Source organism: Pezoporus occidentalis, unplaced genomic scaffold, assembly GCF_034315485.1.
Source record: "Pezoporus occidentalis ecotype Australia unplaced genomic scaffold, CSIRO_AGI_Poc_V1 ctg9, whole genome shotgun sequence".
NCBI classification, from domain to species: Eukaryota; Metazoa; Chordata; class Aves; order Psittaciformes; family Psittacidae; genus Pezoporus; species Pezoporus occidentalis.
In genome coordinates this window covers 7,112,461-7,129,691 of record NW_026916262.1, presented here as the reverse complement: position 1 = coordinate 7,129,691, position 17,231 = coordinate 7,112,461, and the positions used below count along the sequence as shown (strand labels likewise).

The 17,231-nt window shown below is 37.4% G+C and overlaps 1 protein-coding gene across 5 annotated transcripts in view; it reads left to right on the top strand.

The window, feature by feature from the left end:
- CDK14 (cyclin dependent kinase 14) overlaps positions 1 to 17,231 on the top strand; it is a 321,217-nt gene that overhangs the window by 248,268 nt on the left and 55,718 nt on the right. For all 5 annotated transcript variants that reach the window (XM_062605168.1, XM_062605171.1, XM_062605172.1 and 2 more), the window contains 2 exons: positions 4,373 to 4,512; positions 8,174 to 8,320. In XM_062605168.1, the coding sequence (XP_062461152.1) occupies positions 4,373 to 4,512; positions 8,174 to 8,289 (256 nt within the window). In that variant the 3' untranslated portion in view covers positions 8,290 to 8,320. The remainder of the gene's footprint in view (positions 1 to 4,372; positions 4,513 to 8,173; positions 8,321 to 17,231) is intronic.

Genomic DNA, 17,231 nt, shown 5'->3' with positions numbered 1-17,231 from the left:
ACTTCAGGTTGCAAGAGATTACTTAGAATAAAAGCGATCTGAGATTTCCAAAGGGAATTAGGTGCCTCTCTCCTCTAGGCCGTGCTATAAAAGTCAATCGAGAAATGAATTAATGATATGCTGTGAGAGTCGTATCTTCACATGGAAAATATGCACAGTAAACGATTTTTGCTTTGGGAAGTATTTACCTCATGCTGTTAGGAGTATATAGACAGTGTATTATCTCCATTTGTTTTAATGCCCATTTGTCTTAATTATTAATGTGAATTTGAGCTGCCTTCTTCATTGCATTTAAAAGCAAATCACCCCAAGTTCAGGAGTTCATTGCACATGCCCGAAACTTTTTTTTCTCAAGAGCTTAAACAAAACTTTCAGTGATCTTAGTCATGTTCTGCTTGACCAAATACTGACCTTCCTCTGCAGCAGAAAGACATTTAAGCCTGTTTTCTGAAATTAAATCAAATTCTTGTAATCCAATGAGATTTACAACTGCTCAAGTCTAGTCAGATTCATATATATTTAAAGTGAGACAAGTTCATATGGTGTTTGGTTTTCTTGAGCTGAGACCATATATAGCTTTTGGGATTAAGTTGAAAAGCAGTGAGTTTCATAGATGTCATCAGAGTAGGTGTGTAAAAATATTCCTAATCTTTATCAGAACAATACTTACATATTCTGCTGTATGCCACATTTCTGAAAGTATGTATGCTGTCATGGCTGGTAACTATTCCTCAGTGATTAGTGTGACATTAAATGAAGCGTGAATATTGAGACTTGCCATATCATGCATGCTAAGTTCCTATATGGCCCAACTACTGTGAGACAAAACATGCTATTATGTTTTAGACACAAAGCCATATTGTATGAAATTCCATCCTGTCACATACTGAAGGAGGTATATTTAAAAATCCATTTTTTTTCTTTAGTTCTTTTTCTTAACTTTTCTGTATTAGATATTTAACTACTGAACCCCATCAGAAAATTCAGCCTTTTTCCCTATTGAGGAATCATGTTTCAAACACATCAGACAAATTGTTAATGTTTTAAGAAGGACATTTTAAAGAGACTACTGGCAGAAAAATAAAATTAAAAAAAAAGAAAGAAACCAAACATTCTGATGTTTCAGACTGGTGAGGTTATGTGCTAAATGGGTTTCTCCAAACAATTCTGATATAGTAGATGTAATTTAAATACATGATCATGCAGTGTATTTTTCATAAGTAAAAGTAAGTATAAGTAAAAAGAATAAGTAAGTGCATTTTTCGTAAGTAAATCTTGTCTTTAAACAAAGAAGCTAAATTAGTCATGCATTCCACTAAGGCATCAGTTTTGATACAGATGACCTTAGGAGCCCTCATGAAGATGCCTTTTGCAGTGTCCACTGATTTCCGGAACTGACCTGCAGAAGACGTGGATTTTGGAGAAGAATTTTTTCATTGCTTTGCAAAGTTCCGTAAACGAAGCTAGAGCTCTGATGTAGGATTTTAAAGATACAGCTGAGCCTAGCTAAAACGAATGATTTGATCCATGAGTTACTTGGATGATCTTCTGTGCTTGGGTACATAATACTAATAATGTAGCAACTGGAACCTTCAAACTACAGTAGAATCAACTAACACCACCACCCTCCCACCAGCCCTACTGGGAGTATTATCAAGGCAGGTAAATGTAATAGGTACAGCAGATTGAAGTATGTTTGCAGATTGTGCAATGAGTTTAATCCCTTTTCTTTTTATTAATCATAAAATTGGTTCTACTTTTGACTTATTCACAATTATTTCTTTAGTTGGTGTGGTTATGTTTCAGATATTTTTGTTAGGTTTATATTGTATTAGTGTATAATCTGCTTGATTATTTGATACTTATATTCGGCTTCTTGATTGATGTCTTTTTGTTTCTAAACTGGCAGGATGATTTTGGCTTCCTAAACTGTTCCTACTGGAACTATTTTCTGTTTATATTAGTCAATCTGATTTTATTGCTGAAAAAATTAACAGTATGCCAAGTACGTCGTTGACCATTAATACAATCAAAATGTCAGCACTACTCTGTTCAAGAGCACAGAGGAACTAGAGTGTCACCATCCGTAATTTCATCTGCAGTTCAGAACTCAGTGTTCAAATGTGTTCTTTTCCTTTGCCTTACTTACTTATTATCTTTACTATACCTATGGATCATCTAGGGAATGGTACAATTCTTACATTATAGGGTGATTTTTCACTGCTTACCTAAGTGACCTCATTTTTCTGACTTAACAGTAGATTTCATTCAAGACAGAGCAAGTTTATTATGGCTCCTAAAAAAGATGCAGCTACTTCTGTGGGGAAAAAAAAATACGTTGGTGAAAAGATTTGCCAAGACCTCTGAACAAATAATTGGTGTAGGTGGGATTAGGACGCAAGACAGGCCTCACAGATGCAATGTAATCACTGCTCCATGGAAATTTTGGATGTGTAGAAGAATTAATACCAATTCTCCCTTCCTTTTTCTTCTCTTTGTTAAGAATAGCCTTTTTCCTGGTACTTTGCTGTGTTCTGTAATTTTCAAAAAAAGTTTAAGGAAGCAATTTCTACAATCTGTTATTTTAAGCAGTCTGGAATTAATCTAATTTACAACCTAACTTATAGGCAATGACTGTTCCATTCACAATGTCTTTATTTGGTCACAAACTGAAAATGAAAACAGAAAAAATTATGCCATCACAAACACAGCAGTTCAGCTTCTGTTTGATCTGGAATAGCAATTCTAAATCCTAATCCTGGGATTTCTGTAAGATTATGACTGATGAGAAAGAATATCCTAAAGTGGTCAGCACTGCTGGGCAATTCATCCCTAGGAATTTCTGGACAAATACCCTGCCTTCTCTTCAGATGAGATCAGATAGGCACACTATTCAAAAATTCCTGTCTAGCATACAGTTGCTAGAAATTAAAAAGACAGCCAGTGGCATTTTTTGTGAGTCATTACATATATCAGGATATCATACATATGCCAGCACATAATTTAGTAGAGACGCTACTGACTCGTTAATTTTTTTTTTTCACACTTAGTATCAACATGGACAAAAAAAGTTTTGTCTATGACATTTGTGATTTAAAGTTCTCACTAAAATAGCATTTTATTTTTCATTTAGTGTTTTCAGTGTTATCTGTTCTTTGTTGCAGAGGAAGTTTTCTCCTGTGCCTACTGATCCATATAAATTATGCCATGTCATCCCAATAAAAGAATAACTGTTTAATCCATCTTCCTAGAGTGCTTTCCAGAAAGCCAGCTCAAGATGAACAAAAATGAACATTTGCATGAAACATGCGTAGGTTTATTGATTTTAGTAGATAACACCATCTTTTTCCAAATACGGTAGCAGTTTGGACTGCAGTCTACTCTACCTGGTTTGGGAAGGCAGTGCGTTGAAAAATGGGAGACCTTTTGTTCACTTTGGCATTTTTACCTGATAAGAGATCTTTACTGAGCAAAGGCATGGCTGAATTTACAAAGTTACCTACAAGCAGTACCAACACGGTGTCTACGAGACTCAGCACCTCTTTTCTAACTGCATATTACAGTAAGTTTGGTGGCTTTGGAAATTCAGGAGGCAACTGTAGGTTACTAGAGCCAAGGCACACCTTGCTGATCACCATTTTACTCTCTCCCCTCCAAATCTATTATTTTTAGTTTTTATCTTTTTAGAATATTCCCAAGCATATAGCTCCCAGTAGAACAATGGCTTTTCTCAGACTTCCCTAGGTAGCTTAGAAAAGATAATTCACTTACAATTTAATATTTGCATTGCATTAACACCTAATGAAGAGTCAACCTCCTGCTGTGTGAATATATGAAAATATAAGAAGCGAGTACTTCCCAAAAGACAAATGTCTTTATGAAACATGATGCATATGTTGCCTGTTAAGCATCACAGGATTTTAAAATTTGATACTTCACAAAGTTGTATGAATACTGCTGTTGTTTTAAGCTTGGATTTCATGGGTCTAGATAGTAATAACCATTTGTTTCCTGTGCTGTGAATTTTCAGTCTGTCTGTATGTTCAGTAAAATGTGAGTGGAAGAATCCAAACAGTTGCTTTCAAGATGCTGTTGCTTATGATCCTTTTGTGTACTAGGCAGGGCATATGTGATATGGTATATTATATGCTCTATATTTGTAAAATTTGTATGAATTTTGAGTTATCAATCCACAAATAATTCCTTGACTCCCTAACCTGAGGAATATCTTTTCCTGATAGTGCTCCCAGACAGATGTTTGTTGTTATCCTGGCTAGCAAAACTCTGTGTTTCCACTCTGCTGACTGCAGATGGAATTAGTAAACAGAATTATGAGACTGTTTTTCAGAAAAACCTTTTGTTTGTGTTTCAGGTTGAGCTATGTGAATCACGCAGAAGATCTAGCCTCCAAACTACTCCAGTGTTTCCCAAAGAACAGACTGTCAGCACAGGCTGCCCTGAGCCATGAGTATTTCAGTGATCTGCCTCCACGGCTATGGGAGTTAACTGATAGTGAGTATAACCACCTCTGAATTGATTAAAAAGAAAAACGCTAGTTCATACAGATACATGTGCGTATGCTAACCCTCACATACAGACAGCTTAATGGACAAATGCAGCCACACACAAATAAGTGAGTGCAATTGTGTAGCTTGAAATTACGTGGTTAGCTTGACATAGGGCAAAATGGATTCTTTTTTCTTTTCCTTTGCTATCTCTGCTCAGCAGTCTGCAGCCTGCTATCTTTGTATTTGATTATGTGTGCAGCCAGTAGAATTATCTGAATTGTCATAAAGAAAAAAGAAAAATACAATTTACATATTTGATGCTTTTCACTTTATAATATACAGTACTTCTTAACTAGCTGCAGCATACAGGAGAAAAATCCAGCCGTGTTTGATTCACAGAATCTCTGTGTGTTATAATAGTAACCTTTAAGAAAGGACTTGGCATTTGGAAGTCTGAGAAACACAAAGTAGACAATCAGTTAATTTGCTGACTTAGTGTAAGAACTGGGTGGCAGATTATATTAACTAAGAATGCTTGCAGTATCTACATACATCTTATTATATCTTTTATTAAAATGTATTCCAGTTGACTGGGCAAAAATGTTCCTGTCATCATGTATGTTGTCAATTATCTCTTTAATAATTGAAAATCATTTATATCATAAGTTACCATATATTTTTCCAATGTTAAAAGCACACAACTGTTTATTCCGGGGGAAAATGTTATCATGCATATTTCTGATTCAGAAAAGGTTCTGTTATTAAAAGTAGGTTTTACAGGGTAATAACAATCAGCATTTTGCATTAACTCAATGTGGTAAAGAGAAGCATGTTTGTATTGGAACAGTGTATGTTATTTTCTGCCTTCAAACATATATCCATTAGCAGAAGAGCTAAATACGGTACTCTGGGGCAAAAAGTTCAGAGATGCAACAATAGCACATGTGTGGGTATGTAGCTATGGCTTATTTAAAAATTTGCTTGCAAAAACTGAGCTCCCTTTCTGAATATTAATACACAATAGATTATGTTTGCATCAGTGTCAGTATGAAAACTTCTGTCTTCTTTAAATTTAGCTTTTCTGCCCATGACAGCTGTAGTAGTCATATTTTTAGCTGGTTTGGTGGTCTGGCTGTCCAAGTACCCTGACTCCACTCTGAAGAGTACTTTCCCATTTGTAGAGTAGGAACATTAAAATCAAATTAGCACCATTAATTTCTGTCCATCACCAGTTCTGTCATAGACCATGTCCCTCCTCTGCAAAACAATTCCTAGTTTCCTCTTCTGCCACGCTAACTCACCACTCAGTTCGCTGACTGCAGGACTTTGTAAGCTGAAAATTCAAAGGACGCAACGTAAATTAAGGCTTCTGGTGAAGGTCTGCCTTTGCTGAAACTGATGCAGAGATTAATTTCTTCAGGACTAATGAAATACTAAGAATGCCAGTTCATTTATCCTATTTCTAGTAAATGGAAAACAAAAATCACTCTGCAGTGGTGACATCTCAATCCTTCTGACTGTGTGATTTAGTCTAGCCAGGATTTGAATTCTGAATTCTGCAGTAGTACTTTTCTGTTAATATGGACTTATTACCCACTTGCCACTTAGTTTATCAGTCAGTGGTTAAATCCAGTTCTATCAGTGAAGTAAATGCCTACACATTATCACTCTGCAGCAGGCTGCCAACAGAGACAGTCTTGTCCTAGTCATTAACAAGCACAATGTATGCAGAACACCAGAGGGGAATTAAAACCACAAAAAATACCTCAGGGTGGTATTTTTAATATGAGAATTTAATTTGTAATTTCACAGATTAAGAATTTTGGCTGCATTAATCCTTTTATCAGCTCACAGCAGGTTATTTGCAGAAGCATAACCATAAGGCGATATTCATTGGCAGAAACACGTCTTTGCATAACGTTAAACATCAGGAGCAGTGAAACCTTTTGAAGGGGGGAGAATAAAGATGAAAAAATCATTATATTTTAAAGCAAGGTTCTTCTAAATGCCTCCAGTAAAATTTTGAGTTACAGAAAGACTTTTTCTGTGTCTAGTAGATAATCATTATGAAGCATAAATCCAGATGCAAGAAAGGACAATCCCAGTATCAAGTACTACAATCATTTCTATTTAGTATGACTTGGGTATACTTGTAAACATATTTACAAAACAAAGAAGTCATATACTTCGGAGAGTTGGGAAAATGTTTACTGTGTAGTGAAATTACCAGGTTTTGTGATTCTAGTTCTCTGGGTTAATATTTTATGTTGTGAAACACTTGCTATTGATAGTTAATTAAATGCAGTTATAAACACTTTGAGTCTCTATGCACAACAGAAGTGGTTGTACGCACAAAATCTACTGCCTCCTGATCCAGACATGACTGCAATTTTGCAGATATCTCTAGTGAATGCTATTCATCATGGAATATTTTTTGTCCAATTTGGTCCTAGTGCTGAATTGCAAATTTTGGGATTTAGCAGTAAAAACCAAGGAAAGACTCACAGGTGAGGGGAAAAAAAAAAGGGGGGGGGAGGGGGCGGAAACCAGCCACATGATTCTCCATCAGAAAATACTGTCTCTTTGGAATCACAGTATTTCACAAAGTATGGAGACTCTGCCTACACTGAAAAAAAGAAAAACCTGTTCAATTTTCTCTCCTCATCTTGACTTCAGTACTCTATATTTATATTCTATGTAATATTTTACAGCATAGAATGTTAATCTTGTGTTTTATTTTACAAATGTGTTCAAAATGAGTTTATGTGAGAAGCAAAACTTTGATTTTATTTGGCTTGGTTTCAAGTCAAGGCATCATTTCAATTGGGTTGGAAGTTCAGTTTTCAGATATGCTTTGACTAACATCTAGCCACTCTCAGTTTTTAAAAATAGTACATTAAAAAGGTAAAAGTTGTGCAGTTCTGCTAAAAACATCCTGTCTGGGAGTACAATGCCATTTATGATTCAACATAGCCTTCACTCATCTCAGACATGAGGACTAACCCCTTTTACTAAGTAGGAGTTCTTGTTATTTACTGTTAAAAAATGAAATTGATCCTTCCCTTTTATGCTTTCGTATTTGAGAGCTCATACTGGTTTATTTGCATATAATATATGCAATTTGTCATTTATGTTACCAAGGATAGCAGAATGTCAAATGCAAGTTGAGATGTGAAAAGTACAGTGGGAAGATCTGTGCATAAAACAATAACCAGGTCTTTTAAAGACATAAAGATGAAAGAGTAACTCCAAAAACTTACAGCTGCATTAGTGCAAAACCAAAGAAAACTGTTACATCCCTGATCAGTCCTTTAAACAGTCTCGTAGCATTTCCTCATGCAAGCATGCAGTGGCAGTTCTCTGAGGATATTTTTATATGGACATTTGTTCTCAAAAAGCAGTAAAGTCAGTGACTTTCCCCCACCAATTTGAGATCCCCTAAGTAAAAATGACTTTTCATATCATCAGTGTGTGAGTCCTTAATTATTTGCAGTTTGATGCCTGTGATTAATGTCATCATGTCAACTAATAATTAATTGACTGATGTTATGTGGAAATTGTCAAGGTTTTTCTAGCTCCTGCAAAAAGGGGTTGCTTTATGAAAAAGCTTTTTGAGTTGTTGGAATATTTTTAACAACCACTGACACTTTTTTTTTTTTTTGCAGTGTCTTCTATTTTTACTGTACCGAATGTAAGATTACAGCCAGAGACTGGAGAAAGCATGAGAGCCTTTGGAAAAAACAATAGTTATGGCAAAAGTGTATCAAACAGCAAACATTGAAGAATACCTGTATTCACAACTGATAATGCAGGTGAGACATGATAACTGAAAGGTATATCTTTGAAACTACTCTTTAGTTCTCTTTAGAGGTACAAAATACAACATTCAACCTCACATTTCTTAAATTGTTCATGTTCAGGCAGATAATCTGGTTTTGCAGTATAATTGTCGATATGGGGAATGTAAGTTCCTAGCCTTGTGGGCAGGATGAGTGTCACTGACAGGTTGAAAATACAGCAGAAATTGGTGCCAGCATATTAAACACTAGGTTGCCTTTAATTTGGACTGATATTTTTTCCCCTGCCAAGATACAGAGAGATAAAATGCCTCTTGCCAGTTCTGTTGTTAACTTTGGGGCAAAGACAAATTATTCATTTAGTAGGTTTGGTAGCTCTGATAGCAGAAAGATGTTCTTCATGAAGACGGGGGTGCTGTCATGTTAATGAATTTGATCTCTTATCATTGGATCTACTAGAACTGGTTTTGTTCTGGGTGACTTTCATTCAATACCCCATCTTTTTAACCATAGTTATTCAACAGTGAAAGAGTGTGTAATATGACTTCAGGTATTCTAAGAGTAGAACAGAACTTGGGAAAGCAGTTGAGTAGGGAGGCTGTTTATCAACAGGAATGGTGGTTATATCATAGCATTAACTCTTTTCTGCCTATATGCATCACCCAATGTTTGTTCAGCGGGATTTACCGCTTGACAGACTCTTCCAATTAGAGTATTCCCTTATATACGTCCTTTGCTTATTATGATTCTCTCTGTAGTTTCATACCAGTGTTTCACAGATACCCAAAGTGCAGACTCATTTCATTCAAAAATGCAGGCCTGCCTTTTTTAAAAGTCACAGTTGCTTTTGCATATAATCTCATCCATTATAACAGCTTGCTATGGAAGTTCTAGGAGCTGAGATATATGCACATGCTGCTTATGTACCTATTTGAAGGTATAGTCTCATACAAATTTAGTTGATATTCTCATGAAGTCTATCTTTAGCTAAGCCTGCTTGTTACAATATCAGATATAACTTTCTCTAATGAATTTTATTCAGTTTTACTGGTTTATGTTATGTGCAATTGTTTTTTTAACCCTGTAAAGTTATGGAGGCTGATTGCCTGACAGGCAGCAGCTATTGAAAAACTGAAATGAACAGATTTCAGTCTTGACAGCCTGCTCCAATTTTGCACAAGCTCTTCACCAGAAAACTGTTTAAGATTTTCTAATGTCAGAAATGAGGCTGCCTCAGAGCAGTCTGTTTACATCTTTATTGACAAGCTAATCCCTACTTTTTCCTGGGGCTGTGTCCCTGCAGACATCTCTTCAACCTTGTCTGTTCTAACGTGACATCATCCATCTAAAGTAAATTTAGAATGTGCCCAACCGTGCTGGAGATCTTCTGTGTGGAAGCTTACATACAGAATCTTATTTCTCATGTACATACAATGTAATTTTTCATTTAAACAATATGCAGTAGAAAGTTTGTATTTGCAAAAAGCAATTAAAATAGCACAAAAGAGAATTGTTTGATCATTCTTAGTGAATATCTATTTAATCAGATACAGATGACTTTCCAAAATTTTATATGTAAGTGGAAAGAGAGGGCCATGTGTACATTTGACGTACATCACTGTGCTCTTATGGCTGCTCAACCACAGCTGTAATGCAGAATAGCGCCTTTTGTTGTATAAGATCTGGAGCCACTTAGCAAATGTTACATTGTGACATGCATACATTATTGATAACAGTTTTCCATCATGGCTTGGGACTTTGTTGTGTTGGGTGCTTAGAGTGCAATAAAACATCAGTCCCTGGTTGTAGTATTTGACTTGTGATATAAGATGGGGAGCAGCAGATAATATTGGAAGAGTATTAGTACCAAACAGAAATCCTCTTACTTGTGCAATGTAGAGAGCTGGGGATCAATGACATGAAACTAGAACAGAGGGAGAGGTAGAAGAAACGTTGACATGGAAACTGGACCTGGGTGAAGAACTGTTAGGATGGGTATAAACCTTTAAAAGGATGAGACCAGCAAGAGGAGGAAATAAAAGTCGGTGTGGAGAGTGAAAGGAGTTGGGGAAAGTGACTGCAGTTTTCCATGTGGAAAGTAGGTGTAGTGAAGGCTTAATCTGAATAGCGGGTGGCTGTGATTTTAAGAAGTAGAGTGGTGCCTGGCAAGTCGGACATTCAGTCAGTAAAACAGATGAGATATGAGCAGAGGCAGTGATTCTAGCAGAAGAGTAGCATCACAGTAAGCAGGAGAGTAGCATTAAGGAAGGGGTATTTATTAAAATATGCTCTTAAAGTCTTCATTCACAAGGGTCAGTGAAGCAAAAAGGTGCATGAAAAGTGAAAAGAAAGATGACAGTAGCTCTCCAGCACCATGAAGTTAACAGGTGAGACAAGCAGTGTCAGGAATGGAGGCAAACTGTACCAGCTGTTAAAATGTCAACAAGCCAAATCAGTAACATCACAGGTAACTGGGGATAAAGAAAAATTAGAAGGTGCCAATATTGCAAGGCAATAGATCAGATTATGAAAGAAACAGAGGCAAATAAATACTTACAGCTTGTCTCCTGGACAAGACAGGTACATACGTGTTTTACCCATCTTTTTCAGTTGACTTAAATAATGCATAAACAGATATGGTGGGGTAGTTAGAAAGGGCTGGAATTTTGAAGTGTTCCAATATCCTTCGGAAAGCTGTGAACAAGAAGAAAATTTTGATACTTTTTGTGTAAATACTCTGATATATGTGGAGGAGAATGGTTCTATTTTTTACATATTTTATATATTTTTAATCATTTATACATTGTAAAGGAATTTATTAGAAGACACACACAAAAACCCCAAACAAGGAACCATCTTCAGCCAACTCCAGAACATAAGACAGTGCTGAAGGAAATTCTAGTTTTGTGTGTTGTGGCTGGTCTTCCTTCCAAGTGCCCCTAATTTCTTTTTTTCAAGGCAGAATAGGAAATAAAATTGAAAGTGCCAGCAAAGAAGTTGTGCCAAATCTTGCTGTGATAATTTAAGAAATTATCGCCTCCTGCTGTTCTCTCCACAAGATTGCCAGATGCTACTGCCCTGATAGGACACCCACTGAGTTAAATCCACCTTTCTCTAGGGTTTGGAAAGCAAAGAGACTGGGCTTTGCATAGAAATGTCTGATACATGGGCAAACATCATTATCTGCCAACTTTGGAAGCAGCAATTTCTGGCAGATTGGTGAAGGAGGGGAATTAAAGGCAGTATCTTTGTGAATGGTTCCACTGTCATTTGGTAGAGCTCATCTGCTGCCCTCAGAATTAGCTGCAAGGAGCAGCTGAAGAAATAGGTGCATTTCTGAGGATTTCTACTATGTTTAAAATATTGTAGTGCTTCAGCTGCCTGTCTGCAGCATAGCTGCTTACAAATCCAAAAAAACTCCTTGAAATAGCGGTAACCTAGGACATGTTTCTGAAAACCTAGATAATCCCTGTCAGGCTCGGACTACTAATAGGGTCTTTGTGGACTACAATGTGTCATTGTCTTGGGCTCCAAGAGAGAGACAACACATTATTTCAGTGCCCACAGGGAAAGAGCTGACATTTAAAGTTACCAAGGTCAATGTTGAGACTGCTCCCTACTGGAGAAAATTAGCAAATATGTGGTAATGAGCTCCATTTCACACAGAAGAATCTGTCAGCAGTGAATTAGAAGGGGCCTTTGCGGGAGAAAGAAAAGAAATCTTTAAGCCGTATCAAAGCATCTTTAAAGCTTTGTGATAATGTGAAACATTTTTATTTTGTTCCCGGTGGTTTTCAGTGGTATTTTCTTCCCAATGGGCAGGCAGCATCTCCGTGAAAGCAGTCCCTATCTCTACATGTATTTTTAAGGTACATTGTATACTATATTCACTCATCTCTACAGATACTGTTATCAAGACAAGAATGGACGGTAAGAAATTTTAGAGGTGTTTTCCTTTGGCCACTGGAATACATGCCTAGAGTTTGTTCCCTTCTGGAGAAGGGTGAGTCAAACTGTAACTGGAAAGACAAGGCATTACCGGATACCAGATAGCACAGGATGTTTTCTCATAGTGATTTATAATCCCTGGTTCCCATTGGTGGACCAGGGACACGAGATGTGTTTCTGGCCTATTGTCTGCTTCCTGGAGCGGGCACGGACAGCTTCATTCAGAATGGTAGCACCATATGCTTTTAAAGTATTTAACCTGTATTACCATAATGAGATCCCCTGGCTTTCTAAATCTCTTTGACAATTCACTGGAGCAAAACAAAAAGTGGTCTTTATTTGGATTGCTTCACCACACGCACAGGCATCCAAGCAATCCTGAATTTCAATCACAGGGTGCTGAATTCTTTCTTCTGTGTCCATTTAAGCCAGCAACTGACACCAGCCCAGCCAATCGAAGGGACGATGGCGTCATTTGGGTCAGGTCAGCTGTGTAAAACAGAATAAAGCTGAAGAGGTGACAGTTGCCACTACAGTGGCAAAAAGTGCCAGGTACCGGTATTACTTCTGGCCAGGGATGTTCAGCAGCACAGAATTGTTACATAAAATTCTCTGCTAGCTAGAGATCTGACTGTTGTCACATCCCCATCAAAACAGTTTCATTCTTGTTTGTCGCCTTCAGTTTTACATTTACAAATTGTGTAAGAGTGCCTCTTGAGCACTGCTGTGTGGGAACATACTTGTTGCCTGCTTTACCGTAGTCGAGCCACAGGGAAGCTATAGTCCAGCAGTGCATGTGTCCAGCATTCAGTATTGAAAAGTCATTCTCATTTCACTGCTCCTCTGCATTTATTCTGTCCTGGGTATTCCAGTGTTGCTGAATCACCATGGAAGACCTTATACTGGTGCTTCTAAGTCTGCATTTCTCCAGCTTCAGGGAATAAAACTGTAGTCATTACAGTGGAGAAAGGTCTGCATAAAAGAGAAAATCTGGACTGAGTTACTGTATGTCAGCCAGATTTTGTCATTGGTGATTTAATCAAAAGCTGAAAGTAGCAAGTAATGCTTTCTAGGTGTGAGAGCTTGAAATTCAGTGTAAATCTGTCTTGGGAGGGAAAAGCAGAGCTGTAAAAGCACAGCAATTAAGAGTTTCAGGTTTTTTAAGTGCCCTTTTTTTTTAATGGATGTATTGAAATGGATGTTTATAAACAGTCATTGTGCTGCTGCAGTTGAAAAGATGGAGGCCTAAGCACTGAAGATGGGAGGTTTAAATTTCTCTTGCATCTTTTAGTGCCAGACAATGTCTGTACATGAATGCTGAGGGTCAGTTTAATTATTTAACTAATACTGGATTTGCATAAATTGGCTTTCGTGAAAAGGCTAATAAGATGCAGTTGTGGTAGGCAGCTGAAAGCAATTTGTGTTGGAGTCCAGTAATGACAGTACTAAACGGCACTGAAATTGTAACATCAATTTTGTAAAATGTTACATTAGTACTAAGCTGTGAAACATAACTGCAGAATCCAGGGTATTTTTTTGCTTTCTGATACTTCTGGTGGCATTATTTTCGTATGTTAACCACGTAAGGTTTTTATGAGACTGGTCCAGCTGTGCTTTATTTAATATCAAAAAGAGGAAGATCACCACACTGATAGAATATGCCTTAAATTTCACACACAAGGGAAAAACTCCAGGCGTTGGACTATGTTTTCCTCTTGATATCTAAGAATTTGTTATCTTACTCCTGTTAGTCTAAACAAGAGTTATAGACTGAATTTTGCCCTCTATTCGGCCATAAAGAAGATCCCCCTGTGTTCAACAGTCTCTGTGCAGAGGATGAAATGGACTGAGCAAATAGCTGGTCAGTGCAAGGCTGTCTTCGTATGAACCACCTGTCTCACTTGAGTAACACATGGGGACCAAGGATGGAGCAACTGTCCATACAGGAGTTCGTCAGGTCCCCCAATGTGCCACAGTAAAAGGAACCCACCACCCAGTCAAGGTGTTCATGGGACTTTTAATGTTCTTGTGTCAGTACTGTAATAGCTCACTCTTTCTGAGCTCATGTGAAATACATTGTCACTAAATTGCACTCAGTACAAGTATTATACACGCAGTCATACGGCTTTTGTGATAAAAGTCCTTATTCAGAGTTCGTAACCTAATGCATGGAAGTGTGGGAAGCAAATTGGTAAATGGCGCCATGTGGTCTTGCTCAGCTAGCTTAATACCAGTGCTGAAAGCATATCTGATCCATAGACTAAAGGCCATCTACTCCTGGCAATAAGTAGATGTAAGTAGTAAGCATAAACAGGATTTCCAAAACTGTGGACAGAATTCTATGAGGAGAGGTAGTTTGCAAGTTTCTTTAGGGATGAAGGAAAAAAGGAGGAAAGAAAAGAAGTAGGACAGAGAGGGGAAGACTTCATAACTATTGTTACATACTGTACTTGATAGGACAAGTATTTCAAACCTCCATGGATAGGAGCCATTGATGTCTCCCTTGCAATTATATTCTCCATGTTATTCTGTGTGAAATTAGTGGCTACATACTCATAGGCATGATTTTTTTGTTTTTAAAGTTGCAGTGTTTAATGGCCACATCAGCTGCAGAGCTGGCAGAAGGAAAAAGAAGCATTACTACAATCATGGATAACTTTTGTCAAGGGACAATATCATATTTTCTTGTAGCGTCACACAGTCTGGAGCCTATTTTCAGTTCATTTCTAATGCATGATAACTTGCCTTCAGCACTGTGAAGATTAATCTTCAAATAATTTTTAGTGTAGAGGTTTTTAATTTAACAGTGCTTATGCTGTAGGAAGATATTAGTGATATTTGCATGAATGCATGTGCTGAGTTGCAGCGCAGCGTATCTGTCTTTCCAGTTTGTTTGTTCTTAAATTTAGGAGACAGAAGGTGAAACCCTTCAGTGCCAGAAGTGCACTGTATTGTATTATTAATATTAGGATAGCAAGCGATTCCCACTAGACAGTCTTTGTGGTCCGTTGATGCTTTAAGAAGTGTCTAGGCATGAAAGGCTGTTTGAGTTGCAGTGGGCTGATAGTCTGGGATGACATTTGAATGCAGAGAGGACAATGTATAAATGACAATGACTGGGAGGGAGGCAAAAGCGGGTCTAAACTCTCCCTATTCTTCCATGGACAGTCACCTCTCCTTTAGGATTATTTCTTCACGTGACTCCTCAGTTAGGCTTTGTCTAGGAGGAAAAGTGGAACCACTGAAGGGGAGAAACTGAGGTTTCCAGACAAAGCAGAGGCTTCTAGTGCTGACACACAACCCGTAACCCAGAGAGACAGCAAAGCTAATGAGAGGCACTGCCTCTCAGGCATCATTTGCAGCATTCAGAATTAACAGAACATTTTACTTTCAGCCAAACTGTAAACAAAAAATGAATTTTAATAATGCCATATACCGAAATTGTTTCCGTGGAGAGTCAGCTTTGTGTTGCTATTTTGAGCCTGTAGTTTACATTGCCTGGTTCTCTATGTAACAAAGAAACTAAACCAACCACTGCAAAATTGGCTCTGAAGGCAACACCCATTAAAGTAGATGTGTGCTGAATACTCCTAGTAGTGAGGAGATTTTGCCTAAAAAAGCAGCAACAGTTTACAACTCTGTTAATAAAAATATATCAATTTATTATGCCCCATAAGCTGAGGGTGGATGGGTTTCCCACATGCTCCCGTTGTTAATTGCTATGAAAAGTCTGAGGAGGGAAACCCACAAATTCGGGAAAAAAATTAATAAATTCTCCAATGAAAATATATAATATAGGAGAATAACACTGAAACAGTATCTTCGGGTATTTTAAGACCTGGAAACAGAATTGGGTATTTCCCTAATTTTGTGGTGGTGTTATAAATTAGTAATGTTGGTATGGACCATATGATTTAGTAATTATGGGCGATCATTCTCTGCCATAAGTACCTAGCTATTAGTTCTGTGCAGCCATTTCTCTGTCTTTTGACATAGATGCGAGAACTGATTGTGCATTATGTTTTCTGGCATGTATATTATAATGATACAGTCACAACACATAATATTATGGTATACACTTTTTTATTTACATTTATGCCCTGAAATTTTTATTGTACAATTGCTTTCAATACCTGTCTTGTTCAGTATGTGCATTGAAAACCCATTAGCTTAACAGTCCACCTGCTAAATTTGATTAAGGTCAAAACTAGTTATCTGAAAGCAAAGAATATCTACACAATTAAATTTCTGCTTGAGTGCTTGAAAGATTCAGCAGTAAGTAATCTGTCACATCATAAAACAAACAAAATCAAAGCAACTGAGTCATTGTTATGATTCTGCTTGGTTTCAGCCCACAAAGTCACATCTAGGCTATGTAGATACTGTATTTGTTGTTTTATGTATATCTGTGTGCAGACACTTGTAAATACAGAGGTGTAAATGTTCCCAGCATTTAAATTAGGTTAAAAATGCTATTTATGGCTTGCATCAACAACAACAAAAAAAAAAATCATAATCATCCCTAGGTGAAGACACTCATTTAACGAGCTTACAGCTCCTAATTAATTCTGCAAGGAACACCACTTGCCAGAGCAGAATTATGAGGTTTGCATATTGATAGTGGCAAGGAAAAAATATATCTGTTTTCTATTTATATGGTAAAATTAACTTGTGCTCTTCAGAAAATGGTACATCTCGGAGGTATTACTCTCAAAACGATCTCAGGGTGGAGAGAAATCAGTAATAACAGCACTAGGCATCCAGTTCTGTCCTAATTTTCCCACCAGTTTTTCAATGTTTCAGCTGCCTCAGAGACTTAAAGTACTCTCATTAGCTGGCTGCAGCGGCTGCCTGCTTGCCTACTCCATCACTCTCTCGCTAGCTTTCTCTCTCGCTCCTCTTCTCTTGCTCTTCCTTTTTTTTTCCCCCTCCTGCCTTGGGAGTGACTGTGAAGATCATTTGCTGGCATGATTGGCAG